Source organism: Gymnoscopelus braueri (genome assembly GCF_963280865.1).
Source record: "Gymnoscopelus braueri genome assembly, chromosome: 22".
Taxonomy (NCBI): Eukaryota; Metazoa; Chordata; class Actinopteri; order Myctophiformes; family Myctophidae; genus Gymnoscopelus; species Gymnoscopelus braueri.
This window is the reverse complement of record NC_137624.1, coordinates 32665403-32690803: the sequence shown is the minus strand read 5'-3', so window position 1 is coordinate 32690803 and position 25401 is coordinate 32665403. Positions and strand designations below refer to the sequence as shown.

At 43.3% G+C, this 25401-nt stretch overlaps 3 protein-coding genes and 1 pseudogene across 4 annotated transcripts; all 4 read right to left on the bottom strand.

Moving 5' to 3' along the window:
- Positions 1-323: 323 nt before the first annotated feature.
- LOC308078227 (E3 ubiquitin-protein ligase RNF10-like) lies at positions 324-4069 on the bottom strand (the record flags this gene model as incomplete). Its single annotated transcript, XM_080419347.1, has 3 exons — positions 324-344; positions 1533-3500; positions 3920-4069. The coding sequence occupies 3 exons, from the start codon at positions 4067-4069 to the stop codon at positions 324-326; spliced, it is 2139 nt and encodes a 712-aa protein (XP_080275473.1).
- A 3671-nt stretch (positions 4070-7740) lies between these two features.
- LOC308078436 (alpha-actinin-1-like) lies at positions 7741-9744 on the bottom strand (the record flags this gene model as incomplete). The annotated part of the gene is made up of 1 exon (XM_080419601.1): positions 7741-9744. One exon carries the CDS (start codon positions 9742-9744, stop codon positions 7741-7743), a length of 2004 nt encoding a protein of 667 aa, XP_080275727.1.
- Positions 9745-10042: 298 nt separating this feature from the next.
- Positions 10043-10380, bottom strand: LOC308078226 (alpha-actinin-1-like; annotated as a pseudogene). The gene has a single exon. The product of its transcript is annotated as an alpha-actinin-1-like (transcript).
- Positions 10381-15578: 5198 nt separating this feature from the next.
- Positions 15579-25111, bottom strand: ankra2 (ankyrin repeat, family A (RFXANK-like), 2). Its single transcript, XM_080419484.1, has 10 exons — positions 25023-25111; positions 23288-23646; positions 21145-21303; positions 20025-20090; positions 19835-19932; positions 19359-19484; positions 19081-19147; positions 18049-18129; positions 16742-17376; positions 15579-16245 (listed from the first exon to the last, which is right to left on the bottom strand). The coding sequence occupies exons 2-9, from the start codon at positions 23541-23543 to the stop codon at positions 17321-17323; spliced, it is 909 nt and encodes a 302-aa protein (XP_080275610.1). The 5' UTR covers positions 23544-23646; positions 25023-25111; the 3' UTR covers positions 15579-16245; positions 16742-17320.
- Positions 25112-25401: the final 290 nt, after the last annotated feature.

The following is a 25401-nucleotide window of genomic DNA, read 5'->3' as shown; positions in this document are numbered from 1 at the left end:
CAGTGGTATAAAGCACTCTTAATAAAACCTCGTTCCCACATTACTCCTGTTGTCCAGTGGTTCTCAAAGTGTGTGGGGTCCCCAGCAAAAGTAGCCCAGCTAATATAGCGTCACAATCATTTCAACCACTTTGTCCATATATGTTATTTTTGAATTAAAAGAAATATCTTGAAAGTTTTGGAAACTTTTGAATAATTTTGAAATTTTTAACACAAATCTTCTCTTCTGGGGGTCCCTGGCACGAAAACCTTTTCAGATCGGGGTCCACGACCAAATATCAATTTTGGGGGTCCTTGACACGAAAAGGTTTGAAAACTATAGGCCTACTGCTGATGGGCAACACTCTGGGTCAACAACATTAGGGATGGTTCACCCAAAAAATTACTTGTTTACAAAGACTCTCCTTCATGTCTTCCACCGGAACCCACTGCTTGTCATCAAATTATTGGCATAGGAATGTGACAAAAACTCAAATTCAAGTCTCCATGGGGGTGAGTAATCGATAGGAAAAAAATACATTTTGAGGGTGAACTATCCCTTTAAACCCAGGAGGCCTGGCCAACTACAGTAACTGCAAATAATAATAATAATAAAACATTTGATTTGTAATGCACTTTTCATTCACAAGGAATCATGGTAAAACACATCATCAATCATATAAGGTTAAAAAAAACTATCTGTATACTGTATATCCACATCACATGCATTGTCCAGAGAGCAGTGGTTCTCAAAGTAGGGTCCCCCCCATTTCTTTGATTTTGTTTTATGACCTGGTTTTGTTTCTCTGTCCTGATCAGATAGAATTGGTATCCCGACCTGAAGATGTATTTTCAGTATTAAAGAGTAAGAGTAAAGACGGGGAGACCCTTGTTAATATAACAATGAGGGAATATAAAGCTATAACACTTATTTTAACAAAAAATATCACTTACACTATATTTCAAAAACAGAAAATAGCTGATCTACAAGCTCACGTTGCTTCAGATTTTGATGCGTTGTGAGCTTGTATGTCAGCCGTTTTCACAATCTTTGATCATGTTTGAAGAAGAAAAATTATAATGTCTTTGGACATTTAAAAAAAAACATTTTTGGAAAAAAAAATCTATTTATTTTCCCAAATCTTTTTGGGGAACCGTTTTTCTTTTGTAGGAAATGTTAAAAAAAATTATGGACTACTTATGACCCAAAATGGCTCTGGGATGCAGACCTTTAGGATAGGGGATGATAAACTTCAGTGTTGTCTACCTTGTGTAGACGGCCATGGACAGGCATGCAATGCTCATTTGGTATGTTCTTGCACTCTATTTCAATGACGTGACGCGCACGTCGCTTAACACCTACACTGCAAGTCACACAATGGACAATTGATATGCATCTAGGCTTATTCCTATGTTAATTCGCTAGGTGTGAGTCGGGAGCCTTTGAAAACTTTGTTGAGGTGCGAATTTAAAGTAGTTTTAAATCTATGCGTGTGCCTGCGTGTGCTCCTGGTCAAATAGGTTCCGGCACGGCGTGCAAAGCCGTCCATTGACCATTGCACCCCTGGCCATGGATGTGCTCATCAGAAGCTTCTGATGCTTTGGCTTTTTCCTTTTCTTTCCTCCTCCTCTCTCTTCAGGGTCAACCACGGCTTGTGGAGGAGCAGTGTCCGCACTGTCCAGCTGCAGAAGCTGCTCAAAGGCCTGGCTGAAAGACGTCTGGAAGTCGGGTACCGCCGGGACACGGTCCCACTCGTCATCACTCTCCCAGGGCCCAGCATCACCTCTGGCTTTACCGTCTCTCAGCATCCGTGCAAAGGACTTGCAGGCGGGGTTGTCCTCCACGCTACTGCCCGCACTAGATGAAGCGCTTTGTCTATCCAGACATGGGAACGTGTCATTCCAATCACCTCTGGCTTTACCACCTTTAAGCCTCTGTGCAAAGGACATGATGCTGCAGTCGTCCTCCACATGGTCCACCATAGATGAAGCACTCTGTCCATCCAGACGTGGGAACGTCCCCACAGATGACGGTGAAGGAGGAGCCGGGTCGGGGTATACACGGAGGGACCCGAAAGCTGGGAACTGCTTAAGGTTGGTCAGACCCATGCGCACCTCCGGATGTATCCCCCATTTCCGGTTCTCCTCCATCTCAATACGCTTCTCCCTGTGCCTCTCGTCCCTCGCCTTCTTCTCTTTGAGGCGCCTTCTTTTCTCCAGCTCGTCTGCAAAGGTGGCCAGAGTTTTCTTGGACACGACGGGCGGCCGCAGGTCTAGCTCACAAATGCTGTACTCACTGGTGAGAGGCAGGTGAGACAGAAAGCGGTTCCTCCAGCGGATGTCCTCGGTGACCGTGTGTCCCTTTATCTCCACCAGGGTGGCAGTGATGGTGTCTGGGCAGTTCTCCAAGCTGCCGTACTCGCGCACGAGGCAGCGTAAGTTCAGCGGGTGCAAGAACATCTCCTGGCAGTCCTCAGCTTGGTAGAAATAGTAGTAGGATCCACATGCCCTGGAAAATGGCTGGGGGCCTGGGGGCCGGCTTGGCCTCGCCTGACCAGAAGGGGTCTCCTCAATAGGCGGGGGCTCTGGAGCAGCAGGTTCTTCCTTCACACTTTCCTGAATGCCAGTAGGGAGGTCCGCATCCTCACAAGTCGCCTCCTCTGGGATCTCGGCAACCTCATCATCAAAGGCAGAGGAGTACTGCAGCACAGGCCTAGTGCAGCTTATGGTCAGTTCCTTCACAGGGGAGGCGGGTTCTTCTAGAGCGAACCAGGGCAACTTCTGTCTCTTCAACACAGCTTCCTCTCTCTGCTCCAAGAGGCACAAGGCACTCTGGATGAAACAGGATTCACCATCCACCTCCTGACTGAGCCGTGCCCACAGGGCGGCCTTCTCTCCTGCCACCAGGTTCAGCACCTGCTCCGGAGAGGCCAGCAGCAGCTTGGAGTACTGGCTGAGACGCACGTCTCCAAAGCGAACCGGCTCCTTCACTTTCACCCACTGAGCGCTGGGCATGGCCACGAGAGTTCCCTTTTCTCTGCGTGTCAGACGCATGGTGATGCGATCGCCCACCGCATACTGCCTGGTCTCCGTTGTGACTACACTCCTGAGGTCAGCAGAGTGCACAGCCTCGTAGCAGAGGGGACACTTGGCCCAGCTCCTGTCGCTGAGTGACAGATAGTGCAGCATGCACGGCAGGCAGAAGATGTGACCGCATCGTGTGATGTTGGCGGCCACCGGAGGGTACAGGCAGATGGGGCACAGGGGCACCTCGTGGCTGTAGACGCACACCTGCTGAACCCAGTCCCAGTTGACCAGCGTATCTGGGTCAGTGAAGTTAGCTGTATAGTCCTGGTCATCGGTCACCACAAACTGGCAGTTGGCCTGCAGGAAAAGCTCCTTGTTGAAGAAGGGCTTGCGGGTGTGGTCCCACCTTGGGGCCTCGCGTCCTCCTCTGTCTGTTACCCCACGTTGCCATTTCCCACTAACCAGAGGGGGTTTCTTGTAAACATTCTTGTTTTTCTGTGAATTTGTATTTCTTGGGAATGATAACCCCACATAGTGATTTGCCACACACTTGCCATTTGTCTTGGGTTGGGAATTGTGGTATATAGCAACAGTAGAACTTGAACATGAAACGTTCCTGACGTTGGTATCAATTGCAAATGTGGACTGAAGAAAGAGAGAATGAAAGTTCACTGAACGGAGCCAAAACCCAAAAATGCTTTCTCTAGAGAAAAAACACTATGACACAACAAGGCTTCCTAGGACACTGCAGATAATTACAGTATTTATAGAAATATATACTTGCTATAAGGCTCCTACTGCATTTAACAGAATAACCTATATCAACTCTGAAACCAGTATTTAAACTGCCACAGTGACGTATGACCTAATACGTCACTGAAGAGCATCAGAGCAGCCCATATATGGGTATATACTGATGACATCGGGGATGAACCATCCGACCGACCGACTTCAAACTTGGTGTGCAAGCCGCATAGAGCCCGAGGGAGTACGGTGCCCAGCATGAAGTCGTCGGATAGGTGGTTGTTCAGAACCACTGATCCGATCGATATGCCCATAGGCATATATGGAGATCCACTTGTCCAGAACCATCGGTCCAACTGATTTGCCCATATATGGGCATTCCCGTATATGGGCATATACTGATGACATCATGATCTCCATACATGGGCATACTGTAAATGGGACAAGGGACAGATCTCCATATATGGGCATAAAAGGGACACAGGCAAACAGACAGATACAGAGATGTCCAAATATGGCCACAAAAGGGGGACGGACGGACGGATGGACGGACGGACGGACGGACGGACATTGACACACGGACGGACAGGGTGCAAAACATAGTCTCGGCCATGCCTGGCCTGGCGGAGACAATTATATTATAATAATGATATTATATTATATTACCCTTTTCTTTGTGGTTTTCAAATTGTTTTGACACACAATCAAGTGTTTTATGCCATGATTCACCAGGAGCCTGGATGGCTTGGTTCCAGGCTTAAAATAATGTATATACATATGTATTTACATTTTTGTATTCTGAAATCTCTATGGGATAGATGGGCTTTCTATCGGTGGCACCACAAAATGGCCGCCACTGCTATGCACTATATAGCCCCTGAATGGCAGATATTCCATACATTGCATGTACTAGACACCGGCCTACTTGGGAACGATGCAAGTCGGGAACGATGCAAGTTGGAAATGCATGCCCCACCCTATGCAATATTGTACCCGTTGTACCCGCCTGTCCCATGTATGCCCATATGTGTACAGATCTCACAGATCTGTACACGGTCCCCTCTTTTCCCCCCCTCTATGCTTTACTTTGATTATTATGTGGTTTGTTATGCTTTTTAATAATACCTCAGAATAGCACTTAGTGTTGATAATTTATTGCAAATGCAAAATAATACAATTTGCATTGACATGCAAATTCATGTTATTAATGGACTTCTTGGCTATGTATCGCAGGAAATCAATGCAACGCATGCCTGCACACTAGACATGACAGACATGTTAACCACTTAAGCCCTATACTCGTACAACGAATGGTGAAAAGCTCAAAATACAAGCTCAAAATCGTTGCTGTCGGGTGGAAACCTCATATGCCCAAACTGTTACTTTTCAGATGCGTTTTGAGCTTGTATAGCTGATGGTAGCGCTCCACTTCAGCAATCCATCTCCCATGGGTCTATAGCGCACAGGGATAGACTGCCGTGCTCTAGCTGATATACCGACAATAAGCCTCTCCGACCTACTTACTTGAGCTTGTAGATCGGACATTTTTGCTACTTTTGTGTGAAACTGACAAAGTAGGCATTAATTTACGAGAAAGTTAAAATATGGAGATAAGAGGTTTCTTCCCATCAGCAACAAAATACAACCCACAAGGTGTGACACCTTCTGAGCTTTCAGTATGGTAAATAGAATTAATTACTTTTTGAAACATTATTTTAAACAATGTTATGCAACATGCTTACTAGTGACTCAAATACTGTACTTAAGTATAACTTTCAGGTATGTTTTACTTTACTGGAGTACTTCCAAATTTCAATCATTTTACTTCTACTCCACTACATCTCTAAGGCAAATATTGCACTTTTACTCTGTAGATTACTTTGTAGATTTGTATTATGAATACAAAACCCCTTCAGACCTAAATAAATATATACTTTGGCAATTTGAAAATAGCCATATATTTTCTGAGGATTTTTAAACATTTTTAAACTTGTGTAATGGGACCTTCTGCATAATGAGTACTTTTTACTTTTGGTACTTTAATTCATTTTGACGCCAAAACCTTTGTACTTTTACTCAAGTACATTTTGAATACCGAACTTGTACTTACTTATTTCTGCAATAGGGTATTGATACTTTTGCTTAAGTAAAACATGTGAGTACTTATTCCATCACTGCTCACCCACTTCTGTGGTCTTTGGTGCACCCTATAGGGGGTTCCTGACCCCCGGCCGGGAAACACTGGAGTACCATTATTAAATCATTTCATATTGCATCTTTTTCTTCTTATGTTGTCTCATTTTACAGGGTTAAATGGGACTACCGGTTGCATTGTCAAGTCATACTGTCCTGTACTTACAGACCTGTAAGGGTGCTGTGGACCTGTACCATAGCAATAGAAGCAATCATCCAATCATACTCCAGGTCTTGAGAGCTATTTACTATACTGACCTACAAAGCCAAAGTGCAAAACTACAAAGAAAAAAACCCAAACCACGAAGGCTAATTTGACCTTTGGGATACACAAATAAGTCGGTGTGTCCAAAAAAGTAGTTACTGCACTTTGGCTTTGTTGGGCAGTATAGTCGATAATAAATAATAAATAATAAATAAAAACACAATTTTACAGACTTAAAAAAAAAACGATTTAGTAGCATCTAAGTAATGCTCTTGACCACACACTAGACAGTGCAGAAACTGTCACTGGCCACTTTGAGAGATGATACTTAAAGATAATCTGTCTTTTCTATGACAAAATACGTTTACTCCTGTATAGGTGAAATGATATTTCTATCTATCTATATGTCTATATGCTACGTTTACAGTGTAGGCTTGAAGGGGTCCCCCGCAGGGGTCCTTGAAGGGGTTGCAGGGGGTCATCAGCAAAATGGGTTGATATAGCATGCAAAATCAGTGTATCCACTTTAACCCTATTTTATACGTTTGGCTATTTACCTATTTTCATTTATGTCAGCTTAAAACAATGCGTAATTGCATATGTTATAATGGTCAGCATCATGGTCAGCATCATGGTCAGTCAGTATCATGGTCAGTATCATGTCAGTATCATGGTCAGTATCATGTCAGCGTGATGGTCAGTATGATGTTCAGTATCATGTCAGCATCACGGTCAGTATCATGTCAGCATCATGGTCAGTGTCATTAGTGAAATACCTCACTCATTACAGAAAGAGATTTTGCTGTCGTTAGTCTGGATTCTCACCTTTGACCAATCCGATGTGGTTGAACCCCCACCGGAATAGGACCCAGGGTCACTGAATCACTCAAGCCTCTCCACCACGGCAAGGTCACAGCAATAGGAGAGGGGGTGGCCCTTAAAAGGACCGTTGTTTTAATTCATTTTTTTGTATTATATTTCTTCTGTGAAGGGTCTTGAGGTCTAGTTAGCTCTGGTCCATAGCGTTAGAAGTTCTCCTTAACGCTATGTGACATTTCGGCCATTGCCCGCATACCACCGTAGTAAAAATGAAAACACTTTCGCTACTCACCAAAACAAAGACGTTTTAATGTGTTGAAAGCCTACTCTGAGCCCCCCACCTCTACGTCTAAAATACACATTAAGACCGTCTGTGTTTTGGTGAGTAGCAAAAGTGTATTCTATATTTTTACTAAAGTTGAGAGGCTGCACTACGGCGATATGAGGCAATGGCCGAAAAGTCTCATTGCGTTAAGGAGAACTCCTTCTAACGCTATGGACCAGAGCTAAGGGCTAGCTAGTGGAACACGTTGTTGTTGATGGTTCCCAGGGGATTTGGGTGATGGAATTCACAGGATGAGAGGTCAACATTCAAGGGGTTCTTTTTTTCCTTTTACAATCTTTTATACCTTTTTTATTTTTACATTTATAATATTTTTTTTAACGATTGTTTTCATCACAACACATTTGTTATCTTGTAACAAATGTGCCTGTGCCAAAAGGGACCTTGTCCCCCCTTTGGTGACAGGTTCAGAATTTGATTGGCAATGAGGTTCAGAGGTCACTCTCACCGTACAGCGCGGTAGAGAAGGACATGTAGTCGAGGGCTCCGGGGATGGCATCAGGGGCAGTGTAAGGGGCCATGTGGGCGATGCAGTACTCTGCCCGGTCGGGTGGCAACTCCCCACGCAGCTTGTCGGCTAGGATGTAATTCTTATCCGCTGCCAGGACTTTGAAAGAGGCTATGACTTGGTCAGCAGTGTCTGTGTCGGCGGTTTCAAGGGACATAAAGTCGATAAAGGCCTGGAAGGTGACCATGCCAAGTCGGTTGGCATTCACGTTGCTCATGGCTTCACCCTGTGAATCGTTGGCAATGTCCAAGCCCAGGCTGATGAGGCAAGCCTTGAACTCCTCTGCGCCCAAAGTACCAGAGTGATCCCTGTCAAAGTGATTGAAGGAGGCTCGGAACTCATTCATCTGCTCCTGGCTGATGCCTTTGGCATCCCGCGTCAGGATCTGGTTCTCAATCTCATTGATTGTGCGGGCGATGGTGGTGGAGAGCTGCTCCCAGCCCACTCGGATGTGCTCCATGGTGTAGGTGGTGTGCCTGTTGTCGAAGATGAGTGCTTCCTGGATGAGCTTGTGCTCTCCCTCTAGTTGGTCGATCTTTGTCTTGTAGTTAACGATCCTCTTCTCATCCTGACGCAGGTGTGTTAGCTGGTCCTCCAGTGTGCCTTTCATCTCGATGGAGATACGGCCAATCTCGTCCATCTTGGTCTGGGTCCAGGGTCTGATGTCATTGGCTTGCTTGGCAAACTGTTGACGCAGACGCTCATTGTTCTGCTGCTGGGCATGCCCCTCGCTCAAGGCCTGGTCGCGCTGAGGCACTAGCTGTCTGACCTTGTCCCATTTGTTGTTTATCTCCTGGTGGTTGACATTGGTATAGGGGTTGGTGCCAGCCATGTTGACATTATGGGTCTGGACGATCGTGGCGATGTCATTCTGGATGCCTAGAATGGCCTGGCGTTCTTTGTCTGCCTTTGTAAGAGCGGCTTTGAACTGCTCGTGGGCTGTTCTTAACTCCAGGATCTCCTCTATGGTGTGAACAATGAAGATGCCCTGCAGGTCCTCCATAGCACCTTCCATCCAGTTATTAAACAGAGACGCTCTTCTGGCAAAATCAAGGTACAATTCGTCAATGGTCTCCAGCAGCTTCTCGGTTGTCTGCAGAGTCTCCTTACGTTTCAGGTACAGGGCATCCAGAGCATCCCACTGTTCAGAGATCCTTTGGCAGTGAGCACTCACAGTGGGAGAGTCATAGTAGTTCAGCTCTTTCAACTCCTTTGCAAGGGTAGCGATCTGCTTCACACGGCCCTGGTGTGCGGCCAGGTCGCTCTTAAATGCCACATGTTTCTTCAGCAAGACCTTGATCTCTGACAGAGAGGCTTTCTGGTAGTCCTGATGCTGCAGCATGTCCTCCTTACCTTTGGTCCAGGCTTCATGAATGGATGCTTTCTGGCGGAATTTCTCTGCCAGGTGGTCAAGTCTCTCCAGCCTGCGAATCTCATTGAGGAGCCATTCTTCATAGCCCTTTTCTGCTCCCTCCAGGTGTCCCCACGCATTGGAAATGTCCGACACCATCTTGCCCTCGGAGGGCATAAAGGCGGGCCTATTGCTGAGCCTCAGCTTGGTCTGCAGGGTGTTCAAGTTGATCTCTAGCTGACACTTCTCCTGCACCTTGGGTGGCTTGTGGAGGCGTCGGTAGTCCCTGAAGTCCTCCAACTTCTGCTGCATGGCCTGCATGGTGTTGTCTGGAACACGGTTCTTCAGCCAAGGGATGGTGCGACAGATCCAATTCAACAGATCACTGGCCAGCTTCTCATATCCCTTCATTAGCTGCTCATTCTCCTGGTTGACAGCCAACACCTTGCAGATCCGGTTGGCGGCTGTCTCTGCCTTCTGTTTGCCTGAGAATGCGTGGTAGTAACACGACACATACGTCATGACAGCCTTCTCATCTGGCCTCACGGTACTAATGATATCTTCTGCATCCAACATCTTGGGGATGTCCAGGTATTTTTCTGCCACTGCGAAGGCGGTATTCAGGTTGGTCGTTGGATCATCCTTGTGCAGTTTATCATAGTCAATGAGCTCCGGGCGGTGCCGATGAATGAGGGCACAGAACCCCAGGCCGTCCTTCCAGCTGATGTGAAAGTTCTGGACGTTGACGTTCTTGTAGGGCGCAGTCTTCCTCTGACACCATAGCAGCAGGCCCTCCTTGGCTGACCTCTCCTCGACGGAGATGTCTTGGATGGTGAAGCGGAGGATCATGGTCCAGATCATGCCGAGGGTCAGCTTAACGTTGCCGTCCACAATCTCCTCCGCTCCGATAGAGATCAGCTTCACTCCTTTGCTGGCGATGAAGTCCAGTGCTCTGTTGACGTTGGAGATCTTGTGGACTCGCATGTTGCCTTTCTCTGGTTTGGCCAGGCGTTCGCCTGAGATGACCTCCAACAGCAGGATGAGCTTCAGCCCATCCCGGAAGTCCTGCTCTATGTTCTCAATCTGCTTGCCTGCTTTCCTCAGGTGGGAGTTGCACCAAACTGTGAATGTCTTCTTCTGCACCTTCTCCCATGCTGGGTCCAAGAGCAGCTCGCAGTCTACTTGTTGCATGTAACCTCGATCCATGACCATGTTGGTATTTCTTCTCTTCTCTGTTTTCTTCTCGTAAAAATATTCTTTCTTCACTACTAATGAGTGATGCAGTGTTAGTTTCTCTCTCTGAACTCACAGTAGCTCCAAACTCAACTGTTCTGTAGCCATCAGAATCCCTGCATTATATAGCCGGCACCGCTGTGACGTCACTGGTCATCATCTGACTTATTGACCAATAAGGAGACATCAGTGAGACCGTAGACGTGACGTCACGTCTACGGTCTACGTCGTATATGCCCATATATGGAGATCCCTGATGTCATCAGTATATGGCCATATATGGGGATTCTAATATGCCCATATATGGAGATCTCTGTATCTGTCAGTCCTTGTCCCTTTTATGCCCACTAGAACAGTGACCGTTGGTCACCAGCCTACTTGGGAACGATGTAAGTTGGGAACGATAGGGAATGCATGCCCCACCCTGTTATATGCAATACCCGTTGTCAGAGTATACCCGTCTGTCCGTGTCCCTATTGTGCCCATATATGGAGATATCTATATTATGTGTCTATCCTTGTTCCTTTTATACCCATATATGGAGGTCTTTCTGCCCGTGTCCCATATGGAGATCCCTGAAGTTATCAGTATACGTATGATCCATATATGGGGGATCGGCCGTACTGGAAAGTCCTTGTGCAGTGGTAAACATTTGTGGAGATTGTGTGGAGAATGTCTGCAGTTCAAACAGATTTTGGAAAGTAGACTGACCAATCTAATGACAGGTGTGGGGAATTTGACAGGTGTGGGGAATATGCTAAATCAATCTTAGGCTGGGGTTAGGATAAGGATAATTCCTTTAACAGGTCCGTTCATGAAAGTCCTTGCGGTCTTGTTTCCAATGAGGGCCTGTGAGCAATTGGGTTAAGAGTCTTGCTCAGGGACATATTTCATTTCATCGACACATTTGCTGGCCTGGCCTGAAATCATACTTGGGGCAACCAGGGCCTCTGGCTCCCTAGGCGGGCTCACTAACCACTCAGCTACGGCCGCCCCTTGCCATGGCAATCAATTGGCTCATTTGGGCCATGGTCAGAGCCTTTTCTGGTGGTTCTGGAGAACCTCCTATCCGACCGACTCGACGCCTGGCACTGCACTCCCTTGGGTCGTCTGCGACGTGTGTGGCGAATTTGAAGTTGGTCGGTCGAACGGTTCTCAAGATATGTGGATTACAGACGTACAGAGATTTCCTGTATTTATTGTAAGACTTGACCCTGTGCCCATTCGGCACCAGCCTACTTGGGCCTAAATTGGGAACAATGAAAATAGGAATGCATGCCCCACCCTGTTATGCAATACCCGTTATACCCGTTGTCATAACACCCGTTTTAACCGCCTGTCTGTCTATGTCCCTTTTATGGCCATATATGGAGATCTCTATATCTGTCTGTCTGCCTATATCCCTTTTATGGCCGTATATGGAGATCTCTATATCTGTCTGTCTGCCTGTATCCCTTTTATGGCCATATATGGAGATCTCTATATCTGTCTGTCTGCCTGTACCCCTTTTATGGCCATATATGGAGATCTCTATATCTGTCTGTCTGCCTGTATCCCTTTTATGGCCATATATGGAGATCTCTATATCTGTCTGTCTGCCTGTATCCCTTTTATGGCCATATATGGAAATCCCCAGTGGTGGAAAAAGTACTCAAATTCTTTACTTAAGTCAAAGTACCAATACTGCAATATAAAAATACTCTGTTACAAGTAAAAGTCCAGAATAAAAAAAGTACTCGAGTAAAAGAACAAAAGTATTGGCATCAAAATGTACCTAAAGTACCAAAAGTAAAAGTACTAAATATTTGAAAATAGCCGATCTACAAGCTCACAACGCGTCGCGATGTGACACGTTGTGAGCTTGTAGATCGGCTATTTTCAAATAGCCTATGTATAAAATAGGGCTAAAGTGGTTAATGTATGTTTCATTATATCATAGTTTATATCTGAAAAGTAACTAGTAACTAAAGTTTTCAAATAATTGTAGTGGAATAAAAGTACAATATTTGCCTCTGAGATGTAGTGGAGTAGAAGTAAAAGTATTGGAAATTGGTGTGTGCCGAATTTGAAGTCGGGCGGTCGAGCGGTTCTCGAGATACGTGGATTACAGACATACATACATACAGAGATATGGAGAGTCCCTTTTATGCCCAAATATGGAGATCTCAGTATCTATCAGTCCTTGTCCCTTTTATGCCCATATTTGGAGATCCCTAATGTCATCAGTATATCTCCATATATGGGCATGCTGATATGCCCATGTATGGAGATATCTCTATCTATCAGTCCTTGTCCCTTTTATGCCCATATATGGAGATCCCTGATGTCATCAGTATATGCCCATATATGGGCATGCCCACTTTTGTGCCCATATATGAAGCTGACTGATTTGTTTGCTGATGCCACGATGACACATTTAGGCTAGACAATATATTCCAGATAGGTCTTTCCTATTTTCATATTGTGTTATTGCTACTTTTACTTAAGAAAAATATACAAGTACTTCCACCACATATTCTACATATTGTACGTAGAGGAACATGTGTTTAGAATTATAACACCAAAACATCATAATTTCACATAATTGTACAAATTGTTTAGGAAAGTGTGGGGGGGGGGGGGGGGCTCCTTTCAAACTGTTTCACAAATCACAGATACATAATCATTACTTTCATGCCTGTGTCCTGTGGTTATACTGTGATTATGGACGTGTACATTTGAACTTCAGCCTGCGTCCCGGAATTGTATGTATTTTCCTTGGCAGGTTTGTTTTCTTTTGGGTTCTAAAAAGCGTCCATGCAAAGATAAATCCATCAGTTAAAGTGTTAGAGGTGAAGATGTGGTTGTGTGGACTGAGTTGGGTGTTTGACAGTGGTGGAAAAAGTACTCCATTTTATCAATACTGTAGGAATAGTATGTCACAACTAAAAGTCTGGAATTCATCATTTACTTTACTACGAAAGTATTGGTATCAAAATGTACTTTAAAGTACCAAAAGTAGAAAGTACTCATTGTGCAGAATGTCCCATTTTACAAGTTTTCAAATGTATAAATTGTATGGAAATCAAAATAGCAGATCTACAAGCTCACAATGCATAGCATCGCAATGCATTGTGAGCTTGTAGAAATGTATTTTGGGTTGAAGTGGGTAGGCCTAATGTATGTTTTGTAATAATAATCAGAATCTACAAAGTAACCAGTAACTAAAGTTTTCAAATAATTGTAGTGAAGTAAAAGCACAATTTTTGCCTCTGAGATGTAGCAAAAGTACTGAAAACTGGAAATACTCCAGTAAAGTAAAAAAGAAAAGCCTCAAAATTCTACTTAAGTACAGCACTTGAGTAAATGTACTTAGTTACTTTACATCACTGGTGGTGTTTGAAACGTGTGTTCGTTGTTTATGAGTTCTCTAAACCCAGTTTGCTTTTCTTTGTGGAGAAAATGAACCAAACACATGAGGTTGCTATTACAATTACCCTGACTGTTCTCAGGGCTCTCCCCTTTCCAAGCGTTCGCTAATGTAACAAACGATTACATATGTATCCAGCTGAGGCCTGATGACATGGAGGTTAACAACTGCCAATGCCATCACCACGTTATTGTTTGAGATACGTTTCTTTTATCGTCGCTGTCGGGTGGAAACCTTGTATGTATAGCAGTGGTTCTCAAACTTTTTCATGTCAAGGACCCCCAAATTGACACTTATTAGCCCGCGGACCCCCATTTGAAAAGATAAGCCAGGGACCCCCATAAGAGAAGATTTTTTACAGCTCTCTAGCAGTGATTCTCATCCATTTTAATTTCAAGGACCCCCAGTTTGACATGCATTAGGCTACGGACCCCCATTTAATGGCATTTATATCTCTGGGACCCCAATTCATATTGTAAAATCAATGTTAATTTAACTCTGAGTGTACAAATGGAACCAAATGGACCCGTTAACGGGTCCATTTGGTTCCATTTGTACGCTCTCAGAGTTACAGACCCTTAAGGGTCCATTTGGTTCCTATCCATCATTTAGCTGGGGACCCCCTGGAACCCCCCCAAGTACCCCTGGGGGTCCCCAGACCCCACTTTGAGAACCAATGATGTATAGGACCATAATGGAAACAAGAGTCCCCAGGACTTATTTGTGTTATCCTTTTAGCCTAAATGTCTGACTGTACCTCGCGCTGTTTTACATTTCTGACAAATAAAATATTCTATCAATCAATCAATGTCCAAAACTGTTACTTTTAAGGAAATGGGGGGAAAAAATAACTTGTGTTCCAATGGATCCATTTCAGATATAGCTATTCTACAAGCTCCCAACACGCAGTGTTGGGAGCTTGTAGAATGGCTATTTTGGCTACTTTTGTGTGACACTGTATTATTTATGACAATACATTTACATTTACTACAAAACATTTTTTTAAAGTTGAAATATTGGACATACAAGGTTTCTGGCCAACAGCAACGTCATGTGACCTCACTAGTGAAACATATATTCAGACCTTTTGAAATCGCTTCCATTCCAATGCTCAAGTCTTTGAGCCAAATGTGTGGGAATGACAGATTTCTTTGAGAGCTGTTGTGGCCATTCTTTGATCTTCTATATGCCAGCGGTTTGTGCGGCTTGCCTTATAGCCGATGAGATGAGCATGGAGGTCGGGATAGTTTTACACCTGCTATCACGTTTCACATAAACACCCAATTTCTGAACAGTGTTCTTCTGGGTGTCACGATGACAGGCACACAGTGTGTGTGTGTGTTGTTAGCAGAGGGCCCTCCTCAGTGGATTAAAACTACCACCCAATTTTTTGTTTCAGATCTCGGTGTTGAACTTTGATGAGGCCTCCAAGAATGGAAAGTGGAATCCCAGGGGTGTCGAGAAGACTTGACAGGACTGAGGGTCACCAAATGTTCCACAACTACTAGTCTGGAATAGATGTTTGCTTTGATGACTAGATGAGTCAAGTTAATCTCACTTTTCCCAATTACACCCGTTATGTGCTCATTGAAATGTGCTAGCTACTTTTTCCTGGAAATTATCTATACTGTTGAAATGGTTTCTGTGGCTTAGGATCAATAAAGGATACAAATGTATTAATCGAATGTAGTTAATGTGATTAAGTTATTGTTTAAAAAAAAATAGAATACTGTAGAATTCTACAACAAACAGAAAAAGCCAGACCAAATCCAAATGATGAGTTTTATAATTGTCAGGCAATTTCACTTGGATGAGCCTTTTAGGCTCGTTACAACAAACTTGACATAAATTAAACATGTGTACATAGACAATAACTTATATTGTTCTCATTACAATTACCACTGGAGAAAAGCACAAGTCTTACACACAAAGGAAAATAGCACCACATTAACTTTATGAAACTGTACTAAATTGTAGTAAAGGTCAACACCTCTATATGAACAAACAACACTGATGCACTTCTACATGGCATAACTGAACCCTTGACCTCGCATGTTGACAGCTTACAACAGTGACCAACTTACTGCAGTCTGGCACATTCAAGACAGAACAAGAATAAAACTCCTGGTGCAGTCTGCATCATGTGTATCCCAATAATAATCACATTTTACATAAAACAACACTAACTTCATTAACCTTTGACCCTTTGTGCCGCGTACACACAATGCCTTACAAGATAAGTACATGTGAAAGTGTTCATGTATTTGACTTTCACCCATTTGAAAGCACACAGGTCACAGTTTATGCACTCTACGAAGGCTGCTCAGGTTCTTTCTGACACATTTCTGAACATGGCAAACTGGCAAAATTAACCACATTTAAATATAGCCGGTCAACAAACTCACATCTAAAAAAAAAGGCATTTTTCATTTCAGCTCGACTTTTAACACATTGAATGCCAAAAACGGTCCGGACCGTTTTTGAGGGTCCAAACGAGAAGTGCCGAAAACGGTCCGGACCGTTTTTGACCCAATTCTATTTTTATACATGTGGGCCACGTGGGGCGCTAAAACGAAACTTTGACATCACCCAAGGAGTTTCTGAGAAGAAGAGGCTGGATGAGGCTCCATGTCAAAAATCCTTCCGGTCGGCGTTTTCAATGTTATCTCCTTGACTAAAAGCTTAATATCTCCATTTCTTTTTAATGTGGTGGAAACGAGCCGTTTTCGATCGGCGATCACGCTGCAATGGAGGGTCGCGTTGGAAATATTATTGTTCCAGGCGTTAGTCGGGACCCTCCGCCGTCTCGCACGCACGCTTTGTTTACATGCACTTCCTCGTCGGGGCTTCTCACAGCACGAAACGTATAACGCAAGTGGATGGAAGAAATGCAGGCACTCAACGTATAATATTTTAATAAACCTCTGGCACCCAATGTGTTAACGGTTTGGATTAACATAATTATAAATTAAATTGGGAACACAGGGTACCATGTCTTCATGAATTATCTGACTCCGTCCTCAAAATAAACAAATTCACTCATGCCTTCAAGATATTAGCTTATGGCAAAATATGTCCACAGTCTGCTACATAGTGGTCTAGCATAGTTGTGACCAGGGTTTGATTTGTAAAAGAAAAACCCACTAAAGCCCTATACTTCTTGTATACTTCTACAAAACAATGCGTTGCATTGCGACACGTCGTGAGATTTTAGATGTACTCTTTTCACTATTTTTGAATAAAACAAAAAAAGTAATGCTAGGGTTAATTGCCAGGGTGGTCAACATACATATTTTGAAACTGTCATATTATCAAACATATATATATATATATATCAAACATATCAGACAGTCTACATTTCTCAAAAGGAAATGCAGGCATTTAATTCGGTCTGACCAAAAACAGGGATAAAACGTGAATGACCAGAGGGAGGATATCAAAAGCAGAGGCAAACAGAACCCTGGTTGTTGTGAGCCACGATGCTGTCGGTATGAGTTGGCTGTCCTTTGGTCATTCTCTGATCCCCATCAGCAGCTTTAGTAAGTGTGCCTCCATCACCTGTTGAACTACACAGACAGACAGACAGACAGACAGACAGACAGACAGACATCTCACATCAATGGCTTTCAGTACTGAGAGAACTCAAACACCATTCAGGATAAATAAGTAAACAGGAAGTGATTAACTCCTGATACAGCAACATAAGTGCAAAACGTATGTTGCTATATCAGTGGTGCTCAAACTTTTTCAAGTCAAGGATCCCCAAAATGATATGCATTTGGTCGCCGACCTCAAATCTCGAAATATTTTGTTCCAGGGACCGTAGAAGCAAAGATTTTAGTAAGAAATGTTCGCTTTAAAAATACATACTGTACATTCAAAGATTTGCACAAATTGTCAAGATTTTTCTAAAATAGCAGATCTACAAGCTCGTAGCGCAGCACAAAGTGACACACTATGAGCTTGTTTATCTGCTATTTAAAGTATAAAATAATGCTTTTTAGCTCAAATCTAAAATGACACAAGATGCTTTCCCGGTTCAATGGGTTAAACAAAGACTGGAACTGGAACATCATAAAATTGAAGCCGATAAATTATCTGAGAGGGGTTCTTCTCAGTTCTGATTAGATACAATTGGTATTCCAAACTGACCTCGCAGAATGGATATTTTCAGCGAAGGTATTTGGTGTAGAGGGAAGAAGGAGGGGGCCTACTACAGTGTGTTTGAACATACATACCATTCCGATGGCCCATAGCAACAGCCATATCCATGGCATTGAATCCAGAATCAGATTCAATGGTGGGGTCAGCTCCACTCTCTGCAAGCCAGAATAATGCCAATACCCAATTACTGCACATATTCATATGGTTACATTTTTTTTTTAAATGTCTAAACCCATCATGGCTAGCAACTTTATCAATAATAATGCATTAAGTTAACCAAATGTTGAGCCTGATCTATATACTTGCCGTATCAAGTGAGTTACACGCGCCACGTGTAGCTCACTTTGCGTCAGTAATGTGGACAGTAATGTGACCGTTACTGTCCAAACATTTGGTGACAGCAGCATATGCTGTAAATCAGTGGTTTTCAACCCTTTTCACTTTGAGGTCCATTATATATTCGGCATTTGAGCCACGGACCACCATTTGATGAGATTTAGCCTCTCAGATCCAAAACATAGAATATTTTGTTGTTGTTGGATAAGATTTTGTCCACAATATCCATGCTGTATTGATGTGGTATCATAGGAGAGATAAGAGATGTTGATCAAAAGAACAATTCTTCTATAATCTCTAATTGTGTCGACTTAATTAAGTAATGCAGATGTTTAACAATAATTTAAATCTTGAGAGCGTGAAATGAAATCAAATGGACATTTTACACTCTGGTCCATTTGGTTACCAACTCTCCATCATTTAGCTGGGGACCACCTGGAAACCCCTCAAGGACCACTGGTTGAGAACCACTGCTGTAAATGATTGGAGAACACTCTGGTGTAATCATGTAATCTGAGGCTTGGGATTGACTAATCAAGTAAACACTGTATGGACTGGAGTACAGTACAGTATGTATGGAATTGATGATTGTAGTCTTTCTTCTTCACTGTCTTAAACAGTACTACAACGGTTATTCTAGGAATAAACCAAACCTTAAAAATGGAAATGCATCACGATGTGTTGTGTGCTTGTAGACGGGCAATTTCTTTGGTACAGGACACGACTGCACGATGAAGTATAAATCAGGCATTAGTTCTCAGACTTCTCACCTAAGAGGATTTCCACACAGCGTACGTGATTCCCATGGACAGCATACAGAATAGGGGCGCCTCCATTCTGAAACCCAGAGAGAGTGAAAGCGTCACCACACAACAAACTCACATGTGCCCACTGCCTTCTCAGAGTACCTAAAAGCAGATCCAATTCATCGACAAACCAAAATAGGTCAAGGTCAAGGTCAAATAAATGTATTGCTCATTTTATATTCAATGAAAAATATATTTGATCCATTCCTGACTGAACTAGGAGGACAGGCAGCAGAACTTACCCAGTCATATTCATTGACATCGACTCCACAGTCAATGAGCATCTTCACTATGTCAGTGTAACCCTTACTGCAGGCCAGGGACAAGGCACTCTCTCTGCCTTTGGCCAGGAGGTTTGGGTCAGCAGCCTAAACGTGGGGAAAATATCGTTTTTTTTCCCCGTTTTTTTCCGGCAGATTCTACAAATGCCTTCTAAATCAGTAGTCACACTTTCAAGATTTTTCCAAAAAAATGTTAATAAATAGCAGATGTACAAGTTCGCTGAGGTAATGTACTTTATTTTTGAATAGCGAATGCAAAAATGAAAATGAGTCAATGACACAGACGCTTTCCCAGTTTTAATGGGTTAATAAACTTCTTACTTGTTCTGTTTATGTAAAGCTTCTTTGGAGTACCAAGGTAAAAACACTTTTTACTTATTAATATTTGGTAAGTGAATAAGACAATATAGCCCCGACAATAAAGCCAGTAGTCTCACATTTTGAAGTAGGAATTCCACCACAGCTATCTGTCCGTGTGCAGCTGCCCACATGAGGGGGGTGAAGCCTTCCTCGTCCTGGAGGTTGATCACCGTCTCTGTCGATAAGACAAAACACACTCAAAACGTTGTTTCTTCTTAACGCACCTTAGGAAATGTGCTTTCTTCATAACAACAAAGAGCCGTTTACCTTGTTCAATCCTACTGGCCAGGAACACCATTTCCCCCTGGGCTGCCAGCTGATGAATAGACAGAGCTGAGATGATGAGAAGAGATGTGAGAGTTATCGTATTGCATGGTCTCAAAAGAATATGTGCTTCTCTGGCTTCTTTCAAAAACAGGCCTGAAAATCCATCTTTCAGGAGACCACAAGGGAAGATGGCCAGCCCACTCGCCTCTCTTTGAAAATGAATTACTCCTCTCTACTATCCCTTTTAGCATTGGCTATTAAAAAATAGTGCCACGCTGCTCGTGCCACGCTGCAAGCTATTTTTGAGAAATCTTGAAAGTGTTTGAAACATTTTGAATATGTTTTTTTCAACACAAATCTTCTCTTCAGGGGTCCCTGGCACAAATAATTTTCAGATGGGCGTTCAAATACATGTCATTTTGGGGGTCCTTGGCACAAAAAAGTAGCATTTGTAGTGTCGGCCTCAGGTCTTAACTCTTTCAGTGCCAAGAGTATTTTCATAAAGTACTCCCAGTGCCATTTTTTTTTTTTTTTTTTTTTAATTTTTCATTCAAATAAATGATCTGATTGGGTTTTTAAACCCATAATACAGTTCTACCAGTAGAGAGCAACAAATCGACACATTGCTGACCTCGCTGGCTCACTCGCCCCCTCCCAAACAGGCTCACGTCATATCCGGTCATAACCGGATGTTGACATTTTCGACAATCGTTGATCGGGCTAAATTACGATGCGATACACGACTACGATGACTGATCGTCACCCAGACCAAAGAGAGTAGACGTGGACCTCTCCGTTCGCTTTTTATACCGTGTGAAAAACCGTGACTTTCCCTATTCTGGCCGAAAATGACCGCGGGAAAAAAATGAGAACCGGAAACGGAATCTGCGTCATGAAACCGGAACCCAATGAGTCTGAAGGAGTCAGGAAACGAAAGTGATCATGAAAAATAAACAGTATAGCGCGACCACAGTCAAAAGTAAAAACTCGGGATTTCTCGTGCTGGCACGGAGGGTACTCGGGAAAAACTCGGGATATCTTGGGGCGTGGCACTGAGAGAGTTAATGGGTTATATTTAATAAGTTTGAGAACCCCTGGTGCAGCATGGTGTCATACTCACAGTGCACCAGCAGGGGGGTGGAGGAGACCTCGTTGCCTCGGTGCTTGTTGGTGAGTGTGGTGGACTGTTTGATGGGGCTGAAGTGTTTGGTGGTGGACGGAGTGTAAACGTGACGCACTTGGATTCCTGGCGACGGTGACGTCTGGATGTTGCACTCCGCTGGAAGAGGAGAAAAGCACAAAGTGGAAAAAAGTAGTATTAGTTTCAGCAGGGAACTTTTTGTGGATACAAGGATTATGCAATTTAAAGTAATGGAATCTCTCAAGAAAAAAAGGCACTTTGAGCAAAGATGACAGACCAGTGTGCATGTTTACTATTTATTCAGCGGGAAGTACATTTTACAACTTGAGTTCTAGGTCTAATCTGGCAAGCTAAGCTAGCAAGCGAGCGAGCGAACACGCTTCCATGTAATTCCTGGCTGCTTATGTACCCTTTTTCTTTCCATATCAAGGCAGACAGAATCAAATCTATTCTTACCTACCAATCACAAGGTGTTTCTTTCAATAATTACGAACATCCTGCATCCAGCATCCATGTTAATGTCCTGTCTTCTTACCATCGTAATTTAAATAAAGACCTTTAGTGACCAGTACACAAGTGTCCAGTAACTGGTCAGTTTGACCCATCCAGATATCATATGTGTCATCATGTTTCATCATTCTAAATATAGCAGTTCAAGCAGACAGTGATGAAGCGATCTCCTAATCTGTAGTCTGTTGACCAGTAAAACATATGTATTGAGTATTTACTCAAATACATTCACACATAGGGTTGGGATCCTTTAGGATTTTAACGATTCCCTCTTAACGGTCAGATCCCTTATAGCCTCTACACACTGTATGATATTTGACCCGATTTGGCTCTCGGGGATATTTTTTGGTGATCGCCGAGAAAACCACCGATCTCAGTCCAGATCGGGCGTTCCTCGGCGAGGTGTTGATCGCGCAGTGTGTAAGGTACTCCGAGAAGAAACACCCAGATAAATTGCGCTCGGCGAGAGGTTCCCGATAATTTTTACTTTTCTAGCATGTTGGATATTTGGGTTTGTCGGATCCGATGAGAGCCGTGCTACACCCAATCAGAGCAATTGAGGAATAGGGCTTGCAGACAGAGAGAGAGAGAGAGAGAGAGAGAGAGAGAGAGAGAGAGAGAGAGAGAGAGAGGTGTGTGTGTGTGTGTGTGTGTGTGTGTGTGTGTGTGTGTGTGTGTGTGTGTGTGTGTGTGTGTGTGTGTGTGTGTGTGTGTGTGTGTGTGTGTGTGTGTGTGTGTGTGTGTGTGTGTGTGTGTGTGTGTGTGTGTGTGTCTCTGAACAGTATTGCCAGGTTTTGCGCGAGAAATAAGCAACCAGGTCTATGAAAACAAGCCCAACACAAGTGACTATAGGCTGCATGAGCACTTTAAACCTATATACAAATAAAATAGCCGATCTACAAGCTCACAACGCGTCGCAACTATTTTAAAAGAAAAAAAGCAACATTAAGAAATAAAGCCAAATAAGCAACTTTGGAAATAAGCTAAAAAGAAACCACCAATATTTTTTACAAGCAACTCGCTTATAATAAGCAGACACGGCAACACTGGTTGACTTTTGAAACGTTTGTTTCAGAGAGGGGGAGAGAGAGAGAGAGAGAGAGAGAGAGAGAGAGAGAGAGAGAGAGAAATACAGAGAAATTGAGAATGATTTAATGTCAATCATTAGCGTCCTGTCTCGGTCTCGCGCATATATCACGGGAGCCTTTCACATTTTCGTGAGACGTTTGGAATAAAAACAAATGTATGTATTGGGTCGGGATCACATCATGGTGAAATATCTTGGAATCAGTGAACCCCTGTCGCCGACCAATCAATCGTGCGAGAATCTCAACGATATATTTAGCCCGATTTCAAGAGAGAAACTCGTGCAATGTGAAATGCTTAACGATCTGTTCACTCGCCGACCATTTAAAATGTCGGGCAGTGTGTAGAGGTCAATATGGTTCCCTTTAACAATTCCGATAGGGGGTTCCAAATGGACCCTTACATATCTAACTCTGAGAGTGTACAAATGGAACCAAACTGGTTCCATTTGTACACTCTCGGAGTTATGGTGGTCCTTGAAATTAAAAAGTTTGAGAACCACCAAATTCCCTAACAGTAAGTTTACCTTTGAACAAAACAGAGGCCACCTCCAGATCTGAGTTGACCTGGTCCTGGATGTTCTTGCTCTCCTCCTCGTTGAGGGACTTGACGAAGCGGGAGCACACGTTCATGTCGAAGCGGTTGGGCAGGATGAACTTGATGCCCATGGCGACGTTCTGCGTGACGCCCGGGTCGTCCGGACCGGACTCGGTCTTGATGGTGGTGAGGTCTGGCAGCACGCAGATGCCCTCCATGTCTTCTGCCGTCCTCTCACTGTCCATCACTGTGGTTCCTCTCACTAGGCAGTGGCCAGGGGGAAGGTTGGTAGAGAGATGCTGAGGCCTGGTTGATCTGTCACTCTGATGCACTGGAGCCAGTGTGACACTAAAGAGAGAATCAAGAAGAGCCAGGTTTTATTGTCACTCACGTCATACAAGCAGCAAAATGTTGGTGGTCATTGTCCATCAGACTGTGCAACAGCAGCAAAACAGTATACGACAATATGATAAGAATCCTGTAATGAAAAATACGATAAAAATAGAAATAAAGACCAGTTGCTTCTAGCGTTAAATTATGTCTTGTATGTCTTTAAATGTCTTTATGAATTGAATACCCAGGACCACAATGGAAACAAGACGCTTTTTGTGTTATCCTTTTAACAATAATTGTACTGTTTACAAACTGTTAATAAAGTAATCAATCAATCAATCAATCAAAGTGGTTCTCAAAGTGGGATCCAGGGTCCCTCAGGGTTCCAAATGAACCCTTACAGATCTGTAACTCTGAGATTTAGTCTCTCACTTTAAGCCTCTTTATAAGACAAAACAAAGAGTTTAAGACACTTAACCCTCCTTAGCAGAAATAGGCATGTGTCCAGTGGGGGAAAGTAATTAAGTACAAGTACATCTGCAAGCGAACAAGTGAGCTTATAGATCTGCTATTTTCAAAACATTTTTATACATTTGAAAACTTAGGAAATGGGGCATTATGCATAATGAGTACTTTCTACTTTTGGAAATGGGACATTATGCATAATGAGTACTTTCTACTTTTGGTACTTTATTTATATTTTGATGCCAAAATGTTTGTACTTTTACTCAAGTAAATTTTGAATTCCGTACTTGTGGCAGACTATTTCTACAATAGGGCATTGATACTTTCACTAAGTACAAAATGTGAGTACTTCTTGAATGAATAGTGCATCACTATTGCTTCATCCGGCTCCATAGCTCAGGGGTTAGAGCACTGGTCTTGTAAACCAGGGGTCGCGAGTTCAATTCTCGCTGGGGCCTGACCAGAATTTTTTTTTCCCTGTGGGCAGCCCTTGGCTGGGTGAAGCTGAAAACTGAAGTCCTAAATATAAAAATAATAAAATAACCGTGTGAACTAGCCCCATTACGAACCTCTCACTCCGCTATAAGCACAGTTTGTTCGTTTTTTGTTAGCTGAACAAGTCACGTATAGAGATGGAACATTATTGACATCTAAAGTTAGCCAAACAATTGAACAACCACCGCTTCATTCATACACTTTACATTGGCAAACCTAGTAAAACCTACATACAGATACTGTGTAACGTTAGCAGGATAGCAACCACTTAGCAAGCCGTTAGCTACATTAGCTAGCATGATGTCAACATTGCGAGGCTAGCTATATTTGGCATTTATATATAATACCATGAGAACCTAATTGACCCTCTTAAAACCACGAAGCATCATCCAGCACACTCTTATAAAACACATTGTAAATTAAATGATTACCCGACGAGGCATTGTAGTTTATGTGTAGATCTATAGATCTAATAAAGATTTGTCTGTGCCACTGCAGGCTGTCTGTGCTCTTTGTTTTGGTCGATGTACGCATGCGCTGCGTGGACCACTTTGGTCCATAGCGTTAGAAGGAGTTCTTCTTAACGCGCTATGTTACTTTAGAGCCGTTGGCCGCATACCACCGTAGCGCAGCCTCTCGTCTTTAGTAAAAATAAAGAATACACTTTCGCTACTCACCAAGACAAAGACGGGTTTTCAGATGTTGAAAGCCTACTTTCCTCAGTGGGAACACTCGGAGCCCACCACCTCACGTCTAAAATACACTTTTTGGACAGAAAATAAAATATTTCGCCGGAAGGAAAAGTCGGGT